At 42.0% G+C, this 17,630-nt stretch overlaps 1 protein-coding gene across 1 annotated transcript in view; it reads right to left on the reverse strand.

The window, feature by feature from the left end:
* tnksa (tankyrase, TRF1-interacting ankyrin-related ADP-ribose polymerase a) overlaps nt 1-17,630 on the reverse strand; it is a 113,688-nt gene that overhangs the window by 81,598 nt on the left and 14,460 nt on the right. The window contains exon 4 of the mRNA XM_086300368.1: nt 16,417-16,512. Coding sequence (XP_086156494.1) covers nt 16,417-16,512 — 96 coding nt within the window. The remainder of the gene's footprint in view (nt 1-16,416; nt 16,513-17,630) is intronic.

Consider the following 17,630-nt stretch of genomic DNA (forward strand, 5'->3'; position numbering starts at 1 on the left):
TTGGACATACTGTCAGGAGCTAAGAAACATGGTGATGTAAACAGTAGAAAGCCACGTCTCTTAAAAGTACATGGCAGCACAACTTAGGTTTAAAAAGTTATATCTGCGCAAACAACCACACCTCTGGAACAATGTCCTTTGGACTGGTTAGACCGAAGTTGAAAACCAAAACACAACTTACACCAACTGTCAAGCACGTTGGTGTAGGAGGTGATGATTTGTGCTTGTTTTGCACCCACAGGACCTGTGTATCTATCAAGAACTCTTCTGGACACCAAAGTATTATAGAGTCAAATCTATCTGGCCATCTATCTGATAGCTAAAGCTCAGCCCAAATTAGGTCATGAAACAGGACAATGATCACAAGCACACCTGCAAATATAACAGACCAATTCTTTTCTATTTCAATCAGTCGTTGTTGATCAATGGTCACGAGAATTTGAACAATTAAGATTAAAGAACTGACCTCTCAGACCATTCTTCCTTCAGTTAGCTGGTTTCAGTCATTATGCAAATGCACTGTTTATAAGATTGGGGAAACCTGCAGTCAGCTGAGACTGAAGACGTCACTTGGATGAGTGACGAAATGTTTTTCCCACAAAACGCTACGTCCAAATGAACAGAATCAACTTTTGGAGATTTACTTACCTGGATGATTGAGCATGCATCAAGACATTACTTCAGGTTATGATTGCCAAAGGTGGTTCTAGAAGCTACGGAATCATGTTGTGTAGTATGTAGTTCTTTGAAAACTTTCTTTTTCAGGACTCTGTACTGCCATGGATAGGAAGTCACTATCAAAACATAATTTAGCAGTTAGCAAACATAAAGCGTATAGTGTATTTAGAGCTGCTTTGCCTGTCTTCCCTCAGCTCTTTGCAACAACTCACCACAGTTTTGTCACATCAACGAGACTACTTAAAAAATTGTTATTTTTACCTCAAACTACACAGCGGTTACTTGGCTACAAATGCCTCAATTACTTACTGTGTGACTTTTGTACTATAAAGAGTTGGTATGACCTGACGAGTTCAAATTGACAGTGATAGACCAGCAATTTGAGTTTGAAAAGAGCAATTTCTTCTTGTTGCCATCTTGCTTCCACAACTGAACAGACTTGGTCGACTGTTGCTACACATGCAATGGTTACGTTCTGTTTTATTGCACAGTTCAAACAGTACCGTGTCTCTTTCAACACTACAGGAGAACTTTGTGGATCAGAGATGAATAGGGAGAGGTAAAGTAGGGGCGGGGTTGTGCTCGTAGAGAGTGCAGTGACAGATGATGCAAACACTGGTACAGCTTTACCGAAGGAAGACTTAATGTCACTCAACATCAAACTATTTCTATAAAAAGGTAAAGTATCGATATATCTTGCGAATATGATATGACAATAAAAATCCGGTCTTGAACTCGTTCAGGGGAAAAAGTTAAGTTCATGTTAGCTTGAGTCCTCAGATTCAACTTCAACTGCGAGCCCAACTTTAAATACTCAAGTTACTAAAGTAAGACTGATGCTTTGTTTATCTGACTTGGTAAAATCAAGCTGAAAAATATTCAAAATCGCTTCAGAGAACTTGCTGTGGAGAAACTGGGTCATGGCTCAAGTAAAAGTAATACGATTCATCGCAGAAAGATAATGGAAAAAAATGAGGCACATTTATCAATTCACTTTCGTTGGCCACTTTGAAATGTTTTCTTCTGGTCTCTGCCAGTAAATGGATTTAATAAAAATAAACTTCAAGTTCAGGCCTCTTATTCAAAGGCTGTCTAACCAACTCCTGTTCCTCCTGAATCTTTACTCCTGTCTACTGGCAGCAGTGCAGTAAAGTAAAAGGTCACATTGACATTGTCTTGGATTTTCTGACCCATACTGAGCAACAGGAAGTGCGTATGTTGCCTATTTAGACGTTTGCATCAAAGAGAAAAAAACAAAGAAATCTGTCGCTGTTATTTAAAGTCTATTCCTCCTGATCAAATCCATGAAAAGACCAAAAAGCTACATGTTTGAAGTTACAATCACACATTTTTAAAGGCATCATACTTGCTACACTAATGCTCACATTGAAATGTTCCTGCACTGATGTGACAGCAACGAGAAAGCTGTCATGTTTTATTCAGCGTGAATGTAGCTTTACCATGAAAGTCAGCAAGATGGAAACTAATGCCCACTTGTTCACATTCCTTCAGATTACCTGCAGTAATTTCATTCATTTAACACTTTAGTTTTTTCCATTACACCCACACATTAATATGTAAATATGAAACACGTCTGATCATGCCGGGCACATCCCAGACAAGGTCATGAGCGCAGAAAGGCAATTAAAAGGAGGGGATTCAATATTTTCCTATGAATAAGGAAAGAAAATAAATAAATAAAACACTTTGTAAAAACAAGGACAGCTTGTATAATCTGAAACCTAATTTTCCCCAAACTGGCTATTCTGCTGTCTGGGCACTTAACCTGAAGCACACAGCAAAGTGACAATGCAGCGTAAAAAACAGAAAGCGCACATCTGTTCTTTAACATAGGGGGGGGAAATCATATTAGAGTTAAAATAAGAGAGGTCAAAGGAACAGGCAAGTGTGTTTTTACTTGTTCTTACTTGTGTGTGCTGACTGAGGTCCAGAGTGGAGAATTGATCTCTTGGAGGCTCAGAAGTAGTAAGTCTGTGAATACCAATCAGCGGTAATTAATAGCAGCTAATGGACTCTCTCTGTTCTCGTCTCTCTTCAGTCTCCATTTATTCCTTCCAACGTTTCTCTCTCCTTTTTATTATGCAGCCATAATGCACGCAAAGGGGAATAATTATTATTTTCTCTGTAGCTGTCCTTGCTATATGCTCCCAGACTGACATTTCAAACTTCTACATCACAAGTGGCTTTTTAAGACGTGGAAGTGTTTTGCGACAGCCTAATAAAGCACTTTTAATGAGAAAGGTTATTTAACTCCAGAGATCCAGACAAAAGTAGAGAAACAGTCTTCGTTGGAGGGGAAAAAAGGACAAATCAAAAAGCACATCACTTAAAGCCCTCTGTACCCCCACATTATCACTTTTAGATGGCAGGGTTTGATGCAAAGCATATTGTGGAAACCTGAAATTACGAATCCAACCTTTCAAGTACAAATGACAAATGGTAAATGGCCTGCATTTGTATAGCGCTTTTCTAGTCCATAGGACCCCAAAGACAAGACAATCTCGTTGCTCTGAAAATTCTAATTATTTCAAAAATATACAGTTGTGAAAAATAAAACTGAGTACACCCCAAGATACAGAAGCTTGTAGAACCACCTTTACAAAGTATACATTATTTATATCACTTTCAGTTTTTTGAGATTTGTAGGCATCCATTCACACACGGCTCTCTTAAGGTCCTGGTATCCTTGTTTGGTTTTCACCAACTTTGCAAACCAGAGCCATGCTTCATGTTTTTGCTTTCCATTTGAAATCTGCCCAAACAAGTCATACCTTTTCAGCACTTTTCTGATGGTATTTTCATAAACGTTAACTTGCAAACTGAGGCTTGTTAAATCTGAGATGCATCTCTTCATTTTCTCTAAGCATTTACGATTTTACCTTGTGGTGAACTGCTATGTCCACTGTGATGTCATAAATTTTTTTCACTTGTGAATAATATTTCTACACTGTATGATTACAGATTTTAAATTATTTAAATAGCCCTATAACCTTTGAGATTGATGGGTGGCTTGACACCAGAAAACTGCCAAAAAATATATTGTTTTGCAGAAGTTGTCACAGTTGCTGACGATTGCTTCATCCCGAGCACTTAGGTCTTCAGGTCAGAGGCTACTGGTGGTCCCACGTACTAGATTTAAAACACGTGGGGATTGGGCTTTTCAGGCACTGGCACCTAGGCTGTGGAACTCTCTGCCGTTGTCTTTACGCTGTCTAGACTCTACTGACTCCTTTAAAAAGCAGCTGAAGACATTTTTATACAAACGGGCTTTTAACTAATTTAATTAATTTTAACTTGTATGTCTGATCTTATTGTAAAGCACTTTGTGATTTTTATCTGTGAAATGTGCTATATAAATAAATTTTACTTACTTACTTAATCAAACACGGCAATTGGTGAATATTAGCCTTACTGACAGTGACGTTGACGTGACGATTAACAATGGCAGAAGCTGATATTTATCAATTGTCAGATCAATTTCATATTTACTAAATTGTCAAAGATGGAATCGTAACAAGTTGAAATCTATTGTACTGTTAAACCTATTGTAACAGTAAATATTTTGACATAATCATCTGCAATTTTATTTATTTATTTACTAGCATTGGCACAAATGGGGGAATAAATATGGTACATTTTTCAGTTACCATGCTGTGTTGTTACTTCTATTAAATTTCTCAATACTAACAAATGCAATGTTTCTCATGTTCTCCTTCGCCTCAGTGGCTCAAAGTTCAAGCCACATACCTGTCACTCATCTATCACCTAGCCTAAATAAAAGTATCTACAATATAAAGCTTCTCTTTTTAAATATGTGTTTTGTTTTCCTTTTTAAATCAATATTTCACTGTATGGCAAACATAAGTAAACATATTAGAACAGTTTCTTTCCTACTTCAAGACGTGAGAGCTGATCACAAAGGTGCAGGAAAAAAAAAATCAAAAGCATAATCCCAACAACAAAACGGAGCTAAAGCAGGATGGAAATTACCTGAACCAACTGTATGCCTTTATCAGTCTCCTTGTCGGTAAAGGATATGTCAGATAGTGAGCAAACAGCCTCACTACTGATGATTAGTTCATGTTCATGTTTTGTCAATGAGGACCTGAACTGAAGTGCTATTTGGGGAGGGCTGGTCGAGGTCTGTGATGCAGCAGCAGCTGATCTCATGGTTCACTCACATTAGAGTAAAAATAGGACTGCAGAGGTTGAGTGTGCAACACCCTCAACCTTTGGGTGACCACTTTTGATCGCAAAGCAACTGCCTCGCACCTGCTCCCAAACAATCATGGGCCATCTCAGACTGACTACAACCAAATGATCAGCAAAGGCTTGCAAATAACTGCCGTCTAATTTGGAAATTCAGACAGTTAATCATTTTAGTATCACTTGGGATGGGAGTTGAGAACCGGTTCTTGGAGAGAACCAGTTCTCAATTAGTTCCCAGTAGTTCAATTCCTTGCAATTCCTATCGATCCCACTCATCTGTTCCCTTTACACCTTTGCTACAATTAGCCAATTAGCAATTTCATTTCGTGTCCCAAAGGAGAAAAATAGCTGTCTGGATATGGAAATTACTTTTATTATTATTATTATTATTGCACAAAGAGACGAGAGCACAATGACAAAGTGCAATCTCCGTCCAGAACAGATAAAACTGTAAAACTGTTTATATTCTTAAAAGGTAATTGTGAGACAATGCTTTCCACATAATTTCACAGAGACATGCAAACGTAATGTAATAAGTAGTGCAACAAATTACTTTCTCCTCGGAGTAATTTAACAACATACTGCATTACTTTTAAGAAAAGTGTTCTGTTATACTTGTAATTCATCAATTTTTTTGAGTAATGACCCCAACGCTGATCACAACAACGAGGTGACATGCACAAACATTTGAAAACACAGCATGCAATTAATTTTCTGCATGTTTTATCTTTAATATGCTTTCTTGGAGATACGGGTGACTCCCAAAGCAGAGCTAGTGAGACCCCAATGAGACTCAATAAGGACATTGATAAGGAATCGAATCAGTAAGTGATAACGATAATGGAATCAGAATCACTAAATTCTTATAAATTCCCGTCCTTAAGTATCACAAACCCAATAGATGTGATTTCTAAAATTACCCCCAACCGTTCAGATGCATCAACATCACTTTGAAGTCAGTAGCTGACTGTGAGTGGTCACTTGTGCACAAGAGCACAAGATCACTAGAGATTGTTGGAACGATTCTGATCCATGCTACCGTCTCCAATCACTACCTTCCCCAGTGTGGCGTTAAGTGTGTGGCACACTGTCACCTATGAAGGACAGGCTACTGTCAGAGATTTAAAGAGGATGAGGTGGAGTCAGTTAATTCAAGTAAAGAGGAGGAAGAGAATAAAAGACAAATGTCAGAAAAAGAAAAATGAAGAGGCCAACTGGTGTACAACCCGAGAAGGACGAGACATAACAGGGGGCACAGGGACAAAGATGACATGTCAAAGAGAAAGAGCGACACGGAGGGCTGATGTACAGATGAGAGGTGGATGGAGTACAGGCTGTACTTGCAAGCTCATTAAACAATGCAGTATCTGATGGGTAAAGAAAGAAAGCAATGGAGAGAAACTGTCCCAATCACTACTGCCTGGCCAGAAAAAGATCAATCATCAATGACAAGGAAGATGGATGTAAAGAATAAGCCTCCTGGTGATCCCAAGTTACCCACAAAGTAATGATGTGAAACGTCTCAGCGGGGGTATTTGTCAATTGCTCATTTGCAGTATGCTCAAGGAAAAGTTTGGGAGTTTGATCACATGGCTGTTGGTGGGACGATCTGGCAGGGTGGGTATCAGACCCTAACTCAGGTACTGGATAATCAACAGATCATTTTATTGGTTTTAATTGAAGAAATAATATCTGCAGTCATTCTGAATATAAGCAGAACAGCCCCCTGCTAGTCTTTTTTCTTTCTCATGACGCTAATTACTTCTGCAAGTGATCATAGGATTAAATTGGGACTAGTCAAGGTAACATGCTTATACCTTAACCAAAAGTAACAATTTCCTCTTATTTCTAGACAGTGCGCTTTTTTCAATCAATAAAGCAACTGTAGTGATTTTCTTTAAGGAGAAGGGAAATACCTCAACGGGGGCAGAAACACTGTGTATGGAGGGGAAGAAGAAAGCTGCAATAGTCCCATTTCGACTTCAACATGTCAGTTCTAACAGCAAACACTATCTTAAAAAAGCCTAATATGGGCTAGGCTGATGTATTTTACTGAATATATTTTAAAGCAACTTTTTTGTCTTTGTCTGAAAAGTTAATTACAAGTCAACACACAAATGAACTGAAGTAGAAAAGTCAGTCCCTTTTCTAGTGAGCGCAGAGTAGATCTAAAGTAGCTTATTGGAGAGGTACTGAAAACACTTGAGTTATTTTTATAATGAAGACAGGTAGAGTAACAGTAAAGCCAAAAGGTTTTAATGATCTTGGGAACTTGTGGACAAGCGATGGTAAAATGAAGCGTGAGATGGACAGGCAGAAAGGTGCAGCATCAGCAGTAATGTAAGCACTGCGCTGGGCCGTTGCGGAGCTTTTGATTTACAAAGTCAATCTACGTTCCAACCCTCACATATGGTCATGAGCTCTGGGTAGAGACTAGAAGAATGAGCTCTGTGGCCTGCCTCAGCCTTAGAGATCGGGTGAAGAGGTTGGCTCCTTTGTATTAAAAGGAGTTCAGCTGGTTTAACCCTCTGGGGTCCAGGGTATAATTGGCCGTTTTTGACTACTTTTGATTTTACCTCTATATTTCACCTTTAAAATATGTTTTTCTTGCCTTTTTTGGTATTATTATTTTCAGCACAACCTCAAATATCTGAAATTTGAGTTATTTTTTCATTTTGGTATACTATATTAGCACAGTTGATCTAAATTCAGACAAAAAATTCAAAATCCGAGTAGAAAAAAGTTATATTTTTTACTGTAAAACCCACAAACATGTTTAACGAATCATTTTCATAACTTGAAATGCAAATAGAAATTGTACATTTCTAAAAATTATGCACAAGTTTTGCAAACAACAAAGTTATATGGTACTATTTAACTAAAAATGCAGCCAAGGCCTCAGGTGTTTTTTATATAACCATTTAAATCTATTTACTGAACAATCAGGTAGAATAGCCTTTATTGTCATTGTACAGAGTACAACGAAATTGGAGTGCCACTCCCTTGGTGCAAGATAAATAATAAATATAAATGTAAAATATAAAAAGTACAATAAAATAATCGCAAGTACTCAAACAATAGTAAGTACGATATATACAGGATAGCAGCATTAATATAATGACAGTATGAATAGCAGCATAATATAATGCTGCTATAGCTATGGTATAGCTAAGCAGGTTCAATTGTTTTTGTGCTTATTTACTACGGTGGTAGCTCTGGGAAAGAAGCCATCCCTGAATCTGTTTGTCCTGGTTTTATGTGACCTGTACCGTCGGCCTGACGGTAATAGTTCAAACAGTTGGTTGCTGGGGTGAGAGTGGTCCTTGATGATATTGCCAGCTCTGCTGAGGTACCGAGAGTTTGCAGTGACCTCCAGGCTGGGCAGAGAGCAGCCAGTGATCTTCTGGGCTGTGTTGATGACCCTCTGCAGTACTTTCCTGTCCGCAGCTGAGCACCCTGCATACCATGTTGTTATGCCGTACGTTAGGATGCTCTCTATGGTGGCTCTGTAAAATGTCACCAGCAGCCTCTCCTCCAGGTTGTTCCTCCTGAGCACTCTCAGAAAGTGGAGACGCTGCTGGGCCTTTTTTTTACCACCGCCGTGGTATTTGCAGTCCAGGAGAGGTCATCAGAGATCTGCACGCCCAGAAACCTCATGGAGTGTACCCTCTCCACACAGCTCCCGTGGATGTAGAGTGGGGCCGGGTCTGCTCTGCCCTTCCTGAAGTCCAAGATAAGTTCTTTAGTTGTCGTGGTGTTCAGTTGGAGTTTGTTAACTGAACACCACTCAGTCAGTCTGTTGACCTCATCTCTGTAGTCCGACTCATCCCCCCTTGAGATGAGTCCAACCACTGTGGTGTCATCCGCGAACTTTATGATGGTGTTTGAGAGATGGGTAGGGGAGCAGTCGGATGTGTAGAGCGTAAACAGGAGGGGACTCAAAACACATCCTTGTGGAGACCCGGTGCTGAGTGTGATGGTGCTGGACAGGTGGGGGCCGAGTCTGACAGACTGTGGTCTATTTGTCAGGAAGTCCTTGATCCAGAGGCAGATGGGGGTGGAGAGTCCCAGGTGAGACAGTTTCTGGACCAGGATCTCCGGGATGATATGATTGAATGCTGAGCTGAAGTCCAGAAAGAGCATTCTCACATAGCTTCCTCGGTGCTCCAGGTGACTCAGCGCAGTGTGGAGCGCTATGGTGATGGCGTCCTCGGTGGATCGATTTGTCCTGTAGGCAAATTGGTGGGGGTCCAGAGTGGGAGGCAGACCGGCCCTGATGTGCTGACAGACCAGTCTCTCAAAGCACTTCATCACTACAGGCGTAAGTGCAACAGGCCTGTAGTCATTTGGGCTGGCCACAGCTGACTTCTTGGCGATGGGGATGATGGTGGAGGTTTTGAGGCAAGGCGGGACGGTGTTTGATGACAAGGAAAGGTTGAAGATTTTAGTGAAGACTCCGGTCAGTTCGTCAGCACATGCTCTGAGAACCTTTCCATGTATTCCATCAGGACCTGCCGCCTTCCTGGGATTCACTGACCTTAGAACACACCTCACTTGATGCTCCCTGAGTGTTAGTGTGCCAGTGCTGGGGGCGGGTGGAAGTGGTGTGACAGCTGAGGGCCTGGTCGTCTCAAAGCGGGCGAAGAAACGGTTTAGATCCTCAGCCAGCGAGGCATCAGTCCTAGATGTCGCCTGGTTATTGCTTCTGTGGTTGGTAATGTGATTGATCCCCTGCCACATTTTTCTGGGGTCGTTGTCAGCAAAGTGATCTTCAATCCTCCTCCTATAGGCAGCCTTAGCTTTCCTGATGCCTCTACTCAGGTCTGCCCTGGCCGCCCTATACGCAGCCCTGTCCCCTGACTTGAAGGCAGTGTTGCGGCTTTTTAGGAGGGATTGCACTTCACTATTCATCCAGGGTTTTTGATTTGGAAACACCCTGACCCTTTTGTTGATGGTGACACTGTCAACACAGTTCCTGATGTACGAGAGTACAGTGTCCGTGTACTCCTGGAGGTTGTGGCTGGAGAATAAATCCCATACAGTTGTTGAGAAGCAGTCCTGCAGTTGAGAGAGGGCTCCTTCAGGCCAGGTTTTTATTGTCTTTGTCTGGGGCTTTGTTTTTCTCAGCAGGGGGGTGTAGGTGGGGGTGAAGGACATGCAGAGGTGGTCAGATCCAGCCAGGTGGGGGAGGGGTGTCGCTCTGAAAGCATGCCTGATGTTTGAATAGACATGGTCCAAAGTGTGCTCTCCTCTTGTAGTAAAGTCCACAAACTGGACAAATTTAGGAAGCACAGTCTTTAGGCACGCTTTGTTAAAGTCGCCGGCGACAATAAAAACCCCATCGGGGTGGGCAAGCTGTTGTTTGTTTATGGTGTTGAGCAAGAGGCTGAGAGCCGTGCCAACGTTAGCATCCGGTGGTATATAAACAGCTATCACAATAACTACCGTAAACTCCCTCGGGATGTAAAAAGGTCTGCACGAGACTGCCAGAACCTCCAAATCAGGAGAACAGTGCGTGTGAATGATCCTGCTGTTACAACACCACTCGTTATGCACGTAAACACATAGCCCCCCTCCTCTGCTTTTACCTGAGTTGCTGTTTGGTTGGTGTTCTGCATCAAAGAAGAAGGCATACAAATGATTTGTGCCAGTCCAAAAAAATGTAGTTTGTGTTCAGTATAAGACAAAGGAGAACACCACAGGCCTAAACCCTGCAGGTCTGACAGCAGGAGGTGCATCAGTCCAGTTTTCCATGTGGGAACAGCTTTTACACTGGAATCTGCCTTTGACGGCTTTTTTAGAGCAAATATGAAATTCAGCAGTCTAACTGACACACAATACAAGACAATAACTACACAACACACTAACTACAGCCTCCAAACACGCTAAACGTCACTAATGTCTCACATATGAAAACTCGCTCTCTCTCTGTCTTTCGCTCGCCCGCTTTCCGTCGCGGGTATCACTCCTAAAAACTTCCCCTTCTCCCTAAACAACCAAATGTCACATGTTGCCTTATCATTTTTTTGATTGGCTGACATGGTAAACTCTAACACCAATAGGGAAAGAGTGTTTTTTCTTTTTCTTTTTTCACTCGCAATCGGAGAGTGTTTGCTAGCGCTGTCTGTAGAAAATGCAGTTTTACCGTTCTTCCCGCTGTAAACGCCACTGTTTTGTTCAGAAAAAAAAACATCGCGTGCATTTTTTAATCACAACTCTGGTTTTACGTGGCCCATCGACACAATTCAAAAAGTGGTATATAGTTTGAAGTCCGCACTTTCGACCCAAGTTGAAATGGAGACTCTGACGTGCTGCATCTCATAGATGTGTCGTCTTAAATTGGTCATGTGATTTTGACGCGCCGGCGCGTCCAGCAACCCCAGAGGGTTAAGCTAGAGTGCCTCCTTTGGAGATTGTTCACACTCAGAGGAGACTTCAGGGTAGAACCAGAACCTGCTAGAAGGATTATATATATCATCTAGCTTGGGGCCCACCTCAGGATCCTCCAGAATAAGAGGAAACTTTGCTGAGGACATGTGGAATACCCTGCTTAGGCTGGGATCACCATGACAGGATCTTGAATAACCAGAGGGAGGATTTAAATGCTAAAACCTCATGTTTTAGCATTCACCACATCCTGTTATTTGACACCTGTGATACACAGTCCACCGTGAATCATCAAAGGTTCATCCTGGTTAATCTTGAAGTCCACAGCTCACTTTCAAAAGGATTTCAACGTGAAATACTCTGTCCATCAGAACTTGTGCATAATTGATTTAATAGGCTGCCCAAAAGTCACATTCTCATTCACCTTGTGGTAGACGGCAGTGCCTCAAGGTTGTACTAAAAATTACTTTGCTTGATCATAAAATGCTAATCCATCTGGTGTTTCTCAGGATGTCTCAAAATGACGCAGGACTTTGAATCAGGCCTAACAAGTCAGCCGAACCAAGCAACAAACACAGTTTAAAACCAACTTCAGGAGCCACTGACCATTTAGCAACAGGCTAATCTCACAGCAAACCTGTGCGCACTCTCCCTTGTAACCTGATAAGGAATGTAATTAACTTGCTACTCTCTACGCTTTCATACTACAAAAGCATCTTAGAGTAATGAGGACAGATTTACCTCCAGCTTTTTTCTTTCCTTTGAAGAATTTACATTTCTATCAGAACTAATTCCTTATTTCTGTGCAACTGATACTGTTAAATCAGATTCTGACAGGCTGTGCATACCAATCAGAGCATGCTTTAACAGATGAAACATGTCATGTGGTCGAGCACAAGAGTCTAACACAACTGAACTTCTGCAACCAACAAGAAGCACAACACCAGGGCTTTATTCATCAAATACTTGTCAGAAACGTAGGAAGTGAAGCTGTCCATGTGAGTCTACCCCCTAGTGTGACGTGAGTAGTTGTGTCTGATGCTTGCAACAGACTGAAACAGCAATCTGCAGATTTCCCTGGCTGTGTGTGTGTAAAAAGAGCATCTGGGGAGCGCCTGAGTAAATTAACAGAACAAAAAGCTGGCAGTCCACACGGGTCTGTCTTGTTGTGATGTTCATCCTGATCAGGAAACCAAACTGCGAGATGAACTTCACAAAAGATAAACAAAAAAACCCCCAAAACTAATTCGCAGATGTCATCTGACAGAGTTGCTTTTTAAAATTACAACACAGTGTGAGGGGTTTGAACCCACATTAAAATAAATATATCAACAGAATTTTTTTGCCTTTCCGTTTCACATCCCCAGCTAACAGGGGACAGACTTTCCTAAGAGCACCCTATTGGATGTGGCAGAGCAGTATAGCTAATTTATGGGTCAATATAAACTTCCATCACTGCAGACTGAAAGCTGTGCTGGCCTGCGGCAGAGAAGTGGAATAGAGCAGAACCTTTAAATCTAAGACACACAATACATAGGACGAGGGAAAAAGGTCCATACCGTCACGTAGAGCACGGCACAGGCTACAAATAAAAAACACAAGTACATACGTTCACAATAACTCTCCCTGCTCATTTTTTTCCTGCAGCCTTTACCAAACCCAGACCATATATTCAATACTAAAACTGTCAGTCAGTGCATCCCATTAAACGCATCACTTCCTACAGTAATTACAACAGCGCAATCCTTCCAGAATGGCGTGACGTGCAGAGACAATGTAACGGGATGATAGCGTGGGTAATTAGTGTCTACTATTAAAAACATAATTCACGGTACAAACAAGATGTGGTGATTTGTTTGAGCCGAGCCACAAACAAAACCACCGCAGGATGAAGGGAACTCGCAGTGGCGTGGAGACTCAGACTGCCGGTGATCAACTATTTTCACCGGTAGCTATATTTTTTCGCCTGAATGCGTCAGCAGATTATTTTTGAAAATGACACATTTTCAAACTGACAGGTTTAGCTGTCCTTGTAAATACTTTACTATTGACTTTTTCACAGAAATGTCACAACACACATCTGCCTCTCCTGAAAAGAGTCACAAGCAGTCCATCATCATTTATGTTTTCAGCTCTATGCTAGATCTGTATCTGTTTAGCAACTTCCTAATTGGAGTTTTACCTTCCGATATGTCATGTCACACAAATATCTAATCAGACAATCATGGCAGGAACTTCATGTATTTAGCCATGTAGACATGGTCAAGACGACCTGCTTCACTTTCAACCAAGCATCCGACTGGAGCAGAACATGACATGGTTGTTGGTGCCACATTGGCTGGTATGAGTATTTCTCTGAGTCTACTGATCTACTGGGATTTTCCCACACAACCATCCCCCATGGTTTACAGAGAATGGTCCAAAAAAGAAAAAATATCTAATGGGTGGCATTTGTCTAGTTGAAAATATCTTTTTGATACCAGAGCTGAATGGCCAGACTGCTTTCAGCTTTAAGCTAAAAAAAGATTGGAAAAAGAAAAGTTGCATGGTCTGTTGAGGCTTAGTTTCGGCTGCCCCTTTTGGACGATAGGGTCAGAATTTGCTATAAACAACAGCATGGATCCTTCCTGCCTGGAGGTTTAGTATGCTGGTGTTGGGTGCAATGCTGTGGTAGTTTCTTGGCACACTTAAGGCCCCTTAGTACCAACTAATCATTATTCAATATGCCACAGCCTAATTGAGTATTGCTGTGAAGTGTACCCATGTCCTGATGGCTGCTTCCAGATAACGCATCATGCCACAAAGCTTAAATCATCTCAAACTCATTTCCTAAAACATGATTATAAGTTCACTGAGTCAAATGAGAAAGTAAGTTAAAAATAAATCATGGGTATTACTGTTCTGCGTCTATTTCAGGTGGCTCTCCATTGAGTTTTTTGTCAACTCCAGGTGTTGCTCTGTCAGGAGGCGTGCAGCGTTTTTTGTTCGTGCTCCAGTTTTCGCCTTGCACAGATGTTCTGATTTTGGTGGAATACTGTCCTGTTCCATCGACACATTGGATGCAGACCGAGTGTCCTCAAACAGTGAGTTGAATCAGTGTATGCGATAAAAAAAGGAATTTGATGATGGGCAATTGGTGTCGATTAAACCTCAAGCATCGCGATAACTCTGGCAAATTAACTTTGAGCAGTTTCTGTTTGCAGTTCTTCCAGTTATCACATGGAAGCGTAAATCACACTTGAGCCTAAAAAAATTAAATTAAATTAAAATGTGTTCAGACTTGACTGAGTTATGACTTTGGGCAGAAGTAGCTTAAATGCCTTAATTACCTTCATGAGCCCCGTGTCACAGCCACTGCTGCAACTGCTGACTGTGCTGACGAACGGGCCAAATCAGCATGTATAACCACACAATAACGACATTCATGTTGCTTGTAAATACCACATGCAAGATCTTTGCTTGACATCCCTTGTTCTAAGCAACTCACATCCTTGTTATTCTAATTAAAGGAGTTCACAGAGAAGAACATTTAAAAAAAAACAAAAAACCTTTTCCTGTGAGCTTCTGTGCGAGTGCGCAGTGTAAGCTGCACTACTATACTCCCAATTTGGAAGCAGGTCTCAGTCGGTTAGTTGTTTACATTATTAGCCTCCTCGAGTCATTACATAAAGTATAAGCACACTTAATTAAGTCTGCAATGTTCGGTAAACATTTTCTATCAAATATACTGTGGAGCGCCTTGTTTTGACACCGCACTGCTCCTCGCTGTAGTATCTCCAGGTTCATCTCATTTACCAGCGAGGACCAGCACGGTGATGAAATTCAGCGTAAACACAGAAGCGGGTGCTGATTTAGAGTCAAAATCAATACCCAGAGAGAGCGAAAGTAAGAGAATATAAAAGTCTACTTACTTAAGACTACAGCGAACCAAAACATTCGGATCCATACGAACCCACAGTCTTTCAACCTTTGCGATCTGAGTGATCGCTGTGAAACAAGCGCTCTGATCGTCAAAATAACACATATGCAATGCCAACAAGTGATGATAATGAAAGGAAAGATGTAAAAAAATAAAAAATAAAAAATAAAAAATTGAGATAAAATAATAAAAAGGGGGTTTTAACTATTTATTAAAAATATATATTTTTCAAAAGCTCCTCATTAAAAAGCTGTAACTATGTCCCAGTGGTTCCTCTACCACTGAATAGGTGTAATGAGTCCTGCTGCTTTTATGAGCTTATAACAATGAAAGAACCAATAATTAGCTTGAGTTTCACAGCAAAGTTTTTTTTGGTCACTAATGCGCTGCAAGCTTTTTTCCCCTCTTCTTTTGCTTGGAGGACGTCAAAACCTGTTTCTACTGCCTTACCGTAAGGAAATGATTTAATACATAAAAAAGGGAAAAGTCAAAACGATTTGAATGTTAGCTATTAGTTTCTTGTGATTTCAGTCTAAAAATCTAAATCTCACATCAAGCCGTGTAGGAAATGATGATTAGGGTGTTGCAGCGGCTAATACATGTGGACCTGCAGTGCAAAGTTCTTATCAATTTGCTGCTGTTCATGATATAATTCTGTGAATAAAGGCAAGGAAAGAAGGAAAAATAAAGGACTACAGAGAGAAAGGCAAGCGAGCAAAAAAAAAAAATTCAACACAATTCAACAATGGTTTATTGAGTGACTGATCGATGAGTGCAGCTTCAGCCAAAAAGACTCAACGGAGAAAATAAAAAAGAGAGAACAAAAAAGACAGCAGAGACACGACCTCGCTAACCACAAACTCCAGCCTTGGAGAGAAGCAAAACAAAGAAAATGGGATGTAGTAACCAATGGGTGTGCAGTCCACACTGAACACAAGAGCAGCGCAGCCTTGTAAAATGAGAGCGTGACAGATAAGGCAGAAAAAAGGTGATGCTGCCTGAAACCTTGGGAGAGAGAGGAAATGAAAGTTGTGGGCACACTTAGCGTGAAGACAGGAGTAGAAGAGCGCTGGGAAGGCACACAAGAAACTATGAGCAGTACACACAAGCAGCCTGCACAAGAACACACACCGTGACAGAAAGAAACACATATTTGCTGTTCTGAGTGTACGCAGCGTTTAAAGGACAGACAGGAAACTGACCTGTGAGCACGGCCTTGGCGGAGGGTTCAGCCAGGTCCAGGGCGGACTTGCCGTCCGTGTTGCGGATGTTGGGGTCGGCTCCATGCTGCAGTAACACTGTACAACAACAGGGCAGACAGAGACAGTAGCTAAGCTCCTGGACTGACACACAAACTCCCCGACACACACTTCCTCCCAGTCCACCTCCTGCTCCTCCCGCTGCTACTGTTGAACCACATCCTTCTCCATACACTGCTCGTCCTGGACCTCCTCCTTTCTCTACCACTTGATCCTCAGCTATCCCTCCCGTTCCACCTCCCGCGGTTGTGTCTCCTGGCAGTGCTCCTGCCAGTCCCGTTTCACATTTCTCTCCTCCTTCTCCAGCTGCTCCTCCTCTGTTGCTAGTGCTGCTCCCTCGGCTGCCCCTGGCTGCCCCTGCCCTGCGACCCATGCTGCTGATGTAAACAGACATGCCACAACAAAAGCAAGCAAAAGCTACACTACAACACACCGCCAGAGAGAAACAGCGGACTTAACAGCTACGTGACCGGCCGCAAAACACATCACACTTCCAAGAATGAGGAAGGGAAGGCTGTGATTAAGCTGAGAATATAAGTTTAAAAAATGAAATGAAAGGGAAGAGAAGAGAGGCTACGGCTAATCGAGGCAGCAGCAGCAACAGCGACGAGGCGGGCAGGCAGTGCGAGTGGAGAGACTCTTGCCTCTCCAACTGACTGAGCGATGCAGCGGAGAACAAGATGAGAGAGGAGAGGCGAAGAGAGGAGGGGACATGAGAGACGAGGAGAGGGAACCATGGGATGGGGGGGGGGCTTAAGAGTTGGAGTGGATGGGAGAGGTAGAGGACGAAAAGAGGGGAGGAAGAGCAAAACAAAACAAGAGAGCTGGAAATGTGGGGAAAGGAAAGGAAAGGAACAAAGCAAGGTGAGGCTAGAGGCATGAGACTACCGAACAGGTATGAGCTGAATAACAAACTGCTTGCGCTTTTTAAATGAGCCCTTTTGAGGGTGCTAATGTCAATACTCTTACTGACTTCCTTTCCACAACACTTCCCACTATTGTGAGTGTTGAGCAGTTCCCAGCGCACATGCCCTTTGTACACTTGTGTACACTTGAAACCACCCAGCTTACAGCCGACACAGAAGAAGAGGAGAGAAGCAGGCATCTTGGTACATACGTGCACGTGCTCTCTCTCTCTTTCGGCCCCGGCACTGACG

This window comes from Aulonocara sp. 'chitande type north' Nkhata Bay, linkage group LG7 (genome assembly GCF_057382095.1).
Source record: "Aulonocara sp. 'chitande type north' Nkhata Bay isolate Kocher_YH1m ecotype deep benthic linkage group LG7, A_spYH_male_GT1.1, whole genome shotgun sequence".
Classification (NCBI taxonomy): Eukaryota; Metazoa; Chordata; class Actinopteri; order Cichliformes; family Cichlidae; genus Aulonocara; species Aulonocara sp. 'chitande type north' Nkhata Bay.